We start from the raw sequence: 10,499 nt of genomic DNA on the forward strand, positions 1-10,499 counted from the left end.
AAGTTAATTTAACAGCCCAAAGTCAGGCAGCTGGTAAATAGTAGAAGTAGAATTCGATCTCATGCTGCATACATTTTCAGGGACCCAGTGTCTCCCACAAACACTTACTTGGGGGAATCAATGGCTTCCTGCTCTGATGTCCTCCGAAGCCCACCAATACCATAATAGCAAGAGGGCTGTGCCTGCTCAGTTTGAGATCCCAGGTGGCCCCTTACTGGAGTCAGGAAATCGCTGGAATGGAGAGCAAAAGACTCTTGGTCTGAGAGGCTTTGTGAACCTCTCCTTGAGGCCTCCAGGTGGCCAAGGCTCATGGGTTGTGGCTGCTTGAGGACCTCTTCAGGATTGGGAGCACAGGAACCAATGGTTTCTGAACTAAAATACCGAGGTGGCAACTCCTCTTCCTCCTCTTCTCCATCATCCTCCTCCCCTTCCTCCTCCTCCTCCTCTTCTTCCTCTTCCTCTTCATCCTCCTCCTCTTTCTGCTGCTGTTGCTGCTGTTGCTGTTGCTGCTGCTGCTGCTGCTGCTTCTGCTGTTGGGCTGCCCTGAAGAGTTTGTATTTCTCCCAGTTGGGAGGAGGAGGGCGAGGAGGAGGAAAGGCCTTCTTCCTGGCTCCAACGGGATCAGGCCTTGTTTCATCACCTTTGGTAAAGAGCTCCTTTCGATGCTGCACCCAAGCCTGGGTGTTCTGAGGCTCCAGGCTGATGTGACTCTCTGAGAAGGCACGGCTGCGCAGTGGACGAGGCATGGAGGCAAGGGAGCTCTCCTCCTCATAAACTGAAGTTTCTTCTGTTTTCTTTAAGGAGTGTTTGAAGTCTCCAAGGAGGTCAAGAGAAGAAACTGCTCGGTGGCTTAAATCCAGTGCTGAGTTCTCAAGGCAGGAATGGAAGGGGGTTGCCCATGAAAAGTTGGCCTTGGAATGAGCCATTTCTCTGCAAAACAGTGAATGGGGTTTGAAAAACATAAAGCACTTTGCAGATGGGTCCTTATTTTGGATAACGTTGTTTATATATAATTTTTAAATGGCCACAAAACACTGTAATGTATGTAGTAACTATATATACTAGCCATAGTAATAATAATCACAATAATAATAAGATAATGATAATGATAGCTAAAGTTTACTTTGCATATACTAAGTACCAGACACTATTTTAAGTGCTTTTCATGTATTATTTAACCTTCACAATAACCCTATGATGTAGCTGTTGTTCTTATTTTACAGTTAGGGAAACTGAGGCACAGGTTAAGTAATTTGCCTGTAGTCATGAAGCTAACAAGTGGTAGAACTAGGATTAGAACCTGAACTGTCTCACTCTAAAGTATAAAGACATACACACTGACCTTGTCTGTTTATAGCACTCAGATTAGATAGATTTTGGGGCTTACAGCCTGTTGTTGTGCCTTATCTGCCATCTTTGTTTTATTTTTTAACTAGAAAAAATTTCATATATTTACAAATGTATAGACAGTACCATAAGAAATAGCCATGTTCCCACCTACCACTCAAAATTAGCTCATTTTAATATTTTCCATGTATGCTTCATACATTGGCTTCATATTTTTCTTAATAAATAATAAATAATCGCCTTTGGATCACTCCTCACCTCCATTTCCTCTTCTTGCCTCTTTGGATGCAACCTGTATTATGAATTAGATATGGACGCTTTTTATGTTCTTAGACTTGTAGCAAAATTACCAAGCAGACCATCCATAAATATCTGTTATTTGGATTTAAAATATCTTCCTCTAGTAAAGTTCCAATCAGAATTCTCAACATAAAAATTTATAACTATTGGTTTTTTAACATTATCTTGCAAGACAAAGCAGGATATTACATTAAAGAGTGTTCTGCTACTGAAGAAATGAGGACGGGGATAAATAAAAGATCATGCATGTTATAAAACAGGTGTGATTAAAAGTATGTTATTGATCAACAGAATAGAAAGTCCCAAAACGAAACTGCCTACAAAAACATCAGACATAATCTTCCAAAAGAAAGAGAAAACAAAATATTATTCAATAAACCTTTTTGAGGTAACTGCAGAGCATGGCTATTTGGGGCTATACTATATATTGCATATCAAAATAAATTCAAGATCAAGACTTATGGATGTGTGTACATATAATTTTAATGTACTACATATATAGTGCATGTATATAAATGGTATAGCCATATATGATAGTATACTTAGAAAAAACTATCAGAAAATTTTAAAAGACTCTCAGTTGGGAGGCAAAATAAGGCCCTCTTCTTGTAATAGAAGAAAATCTCTGAGGGAGGTTTTAAATATGTATAAAATGCCAATCTTCTATGTAATAAAGTTAAAGACATTGCTGTTGCCCCAGACTATAAACAGGTAAGCCTTCTGAGCCATGAGATCTGGTTTCCCGCTGTAGCCTCTGAGCAATCAACATCATGCTAAATCCTACCCAATGACAGGAAATCACAAAGGTTCAATTAGATCATCAGACAGAACATCCATTCCACGGTCATGATGAAGAGTGAGAGTATTTCTGTAAAAATAATAACACACAAAATAGTAGCCCAGCTCAGACAGAATGGAAAGCAAAATGTCTTTCATTCTCTTTGTCTCAGCCACCCTCCAGGCTCGTTCATCACTTACATGGATCGGAAATTCATATTCAGGATCTCCACTCTCTTCTCACGTGAGCCTCACCCTACCTATAGACGCCCAGCGCACACTCTCCTTGGGAAGAGGAATTCCTTATGTGTAAACTGTTCTACCTGGCATAGGTCCTCAGGAAAAACAAAAGTAAAACTGAAAAGTGTAAAGTAAAAGGATAATAAATGCATACCAGGCAGAGAGGCCTCTCCTGATTAGCATATCTACTATAGAGACGATTTCTGAATTATCCTTAGTCTATTTGTTCTTTCTCTGAGCACTCATCCACACCTTATATTATATCACATGTCTATTTTCACTTACTTTGTGTTCTACTCTTTAACATATAAGTTCTGCAAGCGTCGGGATCTTGTATTATATTTAATTGATCTAGTGACTAGCTCACAGTAGGTCTTCAATAAATATCTGTTTAATATATAAATTAATGGAAAAATTTTAAACTTATGATACTTCCTTTATAAAAACATTTTATTCAAGGCAAAAATCAATACATATGACACAGATGAGAATCTAACTACCCTGAAACTTTATGCACCAAACAAACACAATATCACAATTGATAAAGCAGGGCCACGGATTTGGCTCAGTGGTTCCTCCATCTGACTCGCAAGCGCAAGGACCCAAGTTTGATCCCAGGAACAAAAAAAAAAAAAAAGAGAGAGACAGAAAGAAAAACACACACACATAGTAAAATCTGTAGGAAATGCAAAGGTGGAAAAAAGCAAAAACAAAATGTATGACTGTTTCAAATGATGACAGACTATGTTGGTCAAAAAGTAATAATGGAAAAAATCTGAATTTCTTCACACACTGAGATCAAAATGGTAAAAGAAGTTATGGGCAAGTATGGATGTGCCAAAATGGAGCCCATTAATCTATACAAAGAATATACACTAAAAAAGGAAGTGAAAAAAAAGGCTATTCTTTCTTTCCAAGGGCTTATTGAATACTTAAAAATCGACTACATATTGAGCCAGAAAATACAGGTAGTGCTAAATACATTCTATAATTGCAATAAAATAACATTGTAAATTAATAACAAATATTAAAGATCAAAATCTCTAGCCTGTAGAAAATAAACAGGGGACAATCCTACAATTTTAGCCAAAGAGGAAATCTAATTTGAAATTGTGGAATATCTAGAAAATAACAATAATGAAAATACTAGAAGCTAGAGGATTTGATTGGCTGATTGCAATTCCAATTACATTGATATATAAGAATATATTAAATTATAAGAATATAATATAAGATATATAAGAATAAATTAAATTAATTCAACAAAGAAGTTATAAAAAGAATCTCAAAAATAAATGTAAACAAAGGAGAAATATAATAAAACTAATGGTAAAAAATAATACAATAGAATGCAAGTGATAGACCTAATAATGAAAGACAAAGTCAGTTCTTCAAAAGAAAATACAAAACAGTAAAACAGGCCTCTTGTTAACCTAATTTTAAAAACCCAAATACACAAACTTGGAAATGGAGAAATAACCAGTAACAACAAAAGAAAAGGAGACGAATACTTTATTTTACAAAAAAACTTGAAAACTTAGAATTATTTTTTTAGGAAAACAAAATTTATCAAAACTCACTATAGAATATCTAACCTACCAGTTACCATAGAAAAATATTAATAAAAAACAGCACAATCACATACTCTCATGTTACTTTGATCAACTTTCATGAATCTTAAAACTTAATGTTACTTATACTTTCTATATTCTGGAATCTAGAGAATAAAGAGAGAAGAAAGGTTTCTACAAAACACTGATACCAAAATCCAACTAGAGAACACATAAAAGAAAACTAGACTAGTGATGCAAAAATTTTAGATAAAATTTTAGGAAAGCGAATCTAGGAGGATGTTAAACATATGGTACATCATAAATAAGTACAGTTCATCCTAGAAATAAAAGACTGGTTCCATATTAGAAATCTAGTCATATAATTGACAACATCAATAAACTAAAGGATAATAGCCATAACACAATCTCCTTGATCCTAAAACAATACACTTGTTAATAATTTAACATCCTTTTCAGATTTTCCAGATTGAAAAAAAAAAATAGGGAAATGTGGGTACTCTATATACCATAATTGTCATCATACATTTTTAAAGACAAAAGTCAACATTGTACTTAATGGCAAAACATTAGAGGCATTCTCACTAAAATTAGGAATAAGAGAAATTATCTACTTCCTCCACTGGTATTTAAAATTGTTTTAAAAGTATTAGATATGCAATTTGACATGATAAATATGAAAGCTTTGAAACGGGATATCTTATTGCTACATATAGATGATATGATTATCTTTCTGGAAAATTCATGAGAAAGAGTTAAAACATTAATTCCAATAGTAAGAAAATTCAGTAAGATACCAGGGTATAAAAGTAATATGTAGAAACCAACAACTTTCCTATGCATGCAACAAGGAGAAAATACAGTGAAAGAAAAGCTTACATTTAATACATCAATTATTTTATTTTTTTCATCTTTGAGTTTATTGGTACATTTTAGGTATACAGTACAGTTACATTCATTATTGGGATGTTGTACCTTTAATACATCAATTAAAAGGATTAAATGCCTAGGAATAAGCCTAAACAAGAAATATGCAGGTCCTACATGCAGAAAACCATAAAACTCCATTGAAAGATATAAAACAAGATGTAAATAAATGAAAAGACATACAATTTCCTAGCACAGATAATTCGATATTGTAAACATGGTGCTTGCTTCAGCAGCACATACACTAAAATTGGAACAATATTGTAAAGATGTCAACTCTACCTAAATTAATCTATAAACTCAGAGCAGTCTCAATAAAATTGTCAACAGATTGCACTCTGGAACATTATTTTAAATTTCTTTGGAAAAAATAAAGTTGTGAGAATTTCTAGGAACAGTAGAAAAAAATGATGAGGGAATGGTAACCCCATAAATTACAAAAATATGCTCCAAAGCTATAGTGAATAAGGCAGTCTCAAAGTAGAAAGGTAAAGGGCCGGGGATTTAGTTCAGCAGTTCGGTGGCCTGCCTTGCAAGCGCAAGGACCCGAGTTCCATCTCCAGTACCAAAAAAAAAAATAAATAAATAAATAAAATAAAAAGTAGAAAGGTAGATCCATGGACCAAAACATAAAACACTAGAACATTGAAGTAAATCTAAAACATATATGGAAAATGAATTTGTGAAAAAGAAATTATCTCAAATAGTGAAATGGTGATGGCTTAGTCAAAATATAGTTTTAGAATATCTATATAACCATTGGGACCAAAATAATGTTGTATCACTCTTTACAGCAAAATAAAGTTCAGATTATCAAGACTCAAATGTAAAAAAAAAGAGTGATCTTACAAAATTCCTAAAATAAAACAAAAACATGGGAAAACTAATCCTGACAGCCTAAGTTCTTTTTAAGTAAGATACCAAATTCAGTATAGAAGCAATAAAACAAAATGGATAAATTTGACTTTCTAAAACTTAAAGATTTATGTCTTTAAAAAGTATAAAGTGAAAAGGTGATGATGAAGAGAAAAAATATTTGTAACACAACTAAGAGGAAATGTGCTTCTTATGTAAGGTGCAAGGGGATATAGTTCACAGAAAAATGAGGAACATTCATGAACATATCAAAAGGTGCCCAAGCTCACTTTAATTAAAATCAAAGAGGTGTAAATAAAAATATTGAAATGTTTTAAAATAAAAACTTAAAGAATTGATAAGGGTAGGGGAAAGAAAACAAGGGAAAAGAAAAATTTATGAGAAAATGAAAAAATGATAAAGTGTTTTTTTTTTGGGTAAGGGGAAAAATGAGAACCAAGACCTGTCATGTAAAGGTACAAGATCCCAATGATGAATGTAATTGTACTGTATACCTAAAAAGTACCAATAAACTCAATGAGGAAAAAAAAAAAAGAATTGATAAGGGTATAAAGAAATAGGAGATTTCACACAACTGTTGGTGAGCAACTGAATTGGTGTATTTAGAAAGAAAAGAAGACAAAATGTGCATATCCTTTCACCCAGCAATTTAACTTCTAGGAATTGAATGTATTTCAACATGAACACAGAGAGATGTCCATGGGGATATTCAGTGTAGCTTTGTTTGTAATCACAAAAGATGAAAAGTTCTAAAGGCTTTTCTATAGGAACTTGTTAAATAAAAAAAGAAATATCTAAATATGGGATGCCACCTAGACTTTCAAAGTAGTACAACAGATCTATATGTACCTTGTAGAAAATCACCAAAATAAAAAGATGTAGAACAGAAAAAAGTGTGTATTGTGTTCTCATTTTTGTAATAAAGAGCGTGTATATGCTAACATACATTACCTTTCTGGAAGAATACACAACAAACTGCTAAAATATTCTCTGAATAGTTATACTGATAGTTTGGCATGAGATTCTCATAGTGCATGCATGGGTGTTTATACTACATGCATTTATTTTTCAATTAAAAATTAGGGACTCCTGGCTAGGAAGCCATGTAGCTGGGATGGCACCTGAAGTCTCCTGGTTTCTGGACTGTTGAGCAGGCCTGCATATGAATCAGGCGATAGTGCAGTCCAACTTCCTTGATAGGAACAAGGAGCAGGGCTGAAGTATACAGCTGTGAGGATTGTGCACTGCACAAACATGCCACGCCCTCAGTAAGAGAGTTCACTCTAACAATATAGTACTGAAATTTATTAGGCACTTTGCATGTATGCAGCATCATATCTAGGTCCTTTTTATGTAGTTAATTTTCATGGCAGCTTTGTAAGGCAGGTATTTTACTGAAATTGAAATAAATACCTTGCCTAAAGCCATGCAGCTTTTGAGTTATGGAATCAGATTTTAAAATTCTACTGGAGTTCAGACCCAAGTCTTTCTGATGCTGTGTGTATTCAGATCTTCTCTATTGCCTCTCCTGTATCTTGGCTAAGGAAATGTAAAAAGTGGCAAATTTGATTATCATGGAGCAAGGATCTTCTCAGCCATGCCCACAGAGCATTGATTTAACAGGCATTCACTAAAGTGTGTTAGGCTTAAGCCAAGGATACCGGTGTACTGTAAAAGTTTTATTCTCAAAGGCTCAGACTTGTAAAATGCACAGAAATGTACAGCTCCACTTTGGGACCAAGTAAGGCTTCTCTCTCCGGAATAGAAGGCTAAGAACTTCATTGGGCAGGAACTACGGGTTCTTCTTACTATGTATTGGGCACTATGTTTGCCATTTTCTTTGTCCTTTTTTATTTGAGGTTTTATTTTGTTGGTTTTCTTTTTCTAACTTTTATTTTTATTAGCACGTGTTTGCAGTACATAATGATTACATTCCTCATAAGGAGTCGGTACATGTACAGAACACGTCTTAATTCTCCTTTCATCCTCTTCTCTCAGTCTTTGGTCCCCTTCCCTCCCCCCACTATCCTCTCATCTCTTGGTCCACTTCTGTTTTGCAGAAGATCTGTCTCCCTATTTCCTGTCATCTTTTATTTTGCTCTTTAATTCATTTACATTTTGGATTTTTCATACAAGAGAAACCATGCCATATTTAGACTTATGTGTCTAATTCATTTTACTTAACATTATGGTCTCTAGGGGCTGGGGATTTAGCTCAGTGGTTCGGTGGCCTGCCTTGCAAGCTCAAGGACCCGAGTTCAATCCTCAGTACCAAATAATAATAATAATAACAATAATAATAATAATAAAATAAAAAAAACATTATGGTCTCAAGGTGCATACATTTTCCTAAAAATAGTTGAAGTTTATCCTTCTTTATGGCAGAATAGTACTCTATGGTGTATCTGTGGATTTCAATCCTCACAACAAGGAAGTAGATACCGTGATTGCCAGTTTGTAGATGAGGATTCTAATGGTCCAAAGGGGTAATAAGGGAAAAGAAAAAAATGTGTGATAATGAAAAGAAGGAAATAAAGTGTTTGTAGATGGGGAGGGGAGGTAGGGTGAAAGGAAGGCAGGTACAAGGGGAAAAAATGAGAACCAAGACATGTCATGTAGAGGTACAAGATCCCAACAATGAATGTAACTGTACTGTATCCCTAAAATGTACCAATAAACTCAATTAAAGCTGATAAAAAGGGGAAATATTTTCCCGGCAAGTAAGAGACAGCAGCGTCCAGACTAGAACTTGTCTGGCTGTAAGGGACAGTCCCACTGAAGGAAGGACTCCTTGGGTGGAGCAAAAACATTTAAGCATTACACTCATGCCAAGGTATCCATGAAGAGTTTAGTCCCTCAATGAGGAAAGGGGAGGAAGAATAAAGCTGAGTATGAGAAAGGACTTTGTTGACACTAACAAGAAGACTACATCTCAAAACCCAAAGCAAATGCCTGCCAAATCTTGGGTTGCTCTCGTTTCCTTTTGGCACAGGTTGCCTTATCTTCTCAACAGATTTTCCCCTTTTGTTAATTTTTTTGCCCAATAATAATTGAAAACGAAGACCAATATTTGCAGAAACTGAAAAATCTTCTGCCTGTTCCTTGGCCCTTTTGAAGTTCTCTTGTTTGTACATTTTATTTTTAAACTCACCACAATGGACTGGCATTCCAGGATCTCAGTAGCAAGAATGCACAGAGCCAGTTCCTCTCGACTTTCCCTCCTCTCAGCAGCCAAAAGATAAGTGTGTTCCAAGAGAAACAGCCACTCCCAGGTTATTGCTGAAGGAAATATTTGCAATATCCAGGAGGTGAGACACGAGGAGACTATACAAGGAAGAGAGAAGGGCCTAGAGAGGTTGTTGCCATCATCTTTCTTTGCTCCTGGGTGCACAGAACTTCTAATAAGGAACAGTGAGCGGACCAACAACAAATACAAGCAAGAGGACTCACCCTGATCCTTCTCTAGTCCCCAAGAGGCTGAAGTTGTGTTTTTTTTCTAAGAAATTAGGGAAGGCCTGGCTTCTTTGAGCTGTCTTCGGTGAACCTTAGTTCCCTCTCTCCAATGATCCTCACCTCTATCTGTTGTCAAGTTCTCTATACATACACAAGTACCATGGTAAAGAGACATTATTTATTTTTGTGAACAATGGCATAAAATGCAAACTCTCTGGAAAGTACTACTAGTAATGGAAGTGAAGAGAAATGAGTAGATCTTAAGAAAATTCTGACTCTGAGCAAGATATTGAAATGTTTATTGAAAGGTGTAGGGGAAGTGGGAAGGGTAGGGGAAAAGAAATAAAGGAAAAGAAAAAACATGAGAACAGGAAAAAATGGAAACAGTCTTTGTAAATAGGGGAGGGTGGAGGGAGTGAAGAGAGGGCAGGGGAATGGGGAAAAAAATGAGAACCAAGACCTGTCATGTGAAGGTACAAGATCCCAATGATGAACGTAACTGTATTGTATACCCAAAATGTACCAACAAACTCAATGAGAAAAAATAAATAAATAAATGTTAGTGTGTGTGTGTGTGTGTGTGTGTGTGTGTGTGCGCGTGTGTGTGATTGTGAGCAAGGGTGAGGGGGAAGTTCCATCAGGATTTTTCTTCACAAATGTCATCTATTTTCTGGACCTTTCTTAGTGCTTCTTACTTTGCCTGAGATCTTTAAAGTCACCTGCCTTTTTCCATTTTCAGCACCGATGCTCTTTCCCTTTTGACTAATCTGTCCTTTCTATTTTTTTTTCTCTCATTGAGTTTATTGGTACATTTTAGGTATACAGTACAGTTACATTTATCGTTGGGATTTTGCACCTTTACATGACGGTTCTTGATTCTCATTTTTCCCCTTGTCCCTGCCCTCCCTTCACCCCCTCCTCCCCTCTGCCCCTACAAACACTTCATTTCCATTTTTTTCATTTTCTCATATTTTTTTCTTTTCTCTTATTACCTTTCCCCTACCCTTT

General features: G+C 35.6%; 1 protein-coding gene across 3 annotated transcripts in view; it reads right to left on the reverse strand.

Moving 5' to 3' along the window:
* Positions 1-10,499, reverse strand: part of Shroom4 (shroom family member 4) — a 213,800-nt gene that overhangs the window by 14,730 nt on the left and 188,571 nt on the right. For all 3 annotated transcript variants that reach the window (XM_033760261.1, XM_010606428.3, XM_019204855.2), the window contains one exon: positions 109-930. In XM_033760261.1, the coding sequence (XP_033616152.1) occupies positions 109-930 (822 nt within the window). The remainder of the gene's footprint in view (positions 1-108; positions 931-10,499) is intronic.

Source organism: Fukomys damarensis, unplaced genomic scaffold, assembly GCF_012274545.1.
Source record: "Fukomys damarensis isolate Sample0158 unplaced genomic scaffold, DMR_v1.0_HiC HiC_scaffold_39, whole genome shotgun sequence".
Taxonomy (NCBI): domain Eukaryota; kingdom Metazoa; phylum Chordata; class Mammalia; order Rodentia; family Bathyergidae; genus Fukomys; species Fukomys damarensis.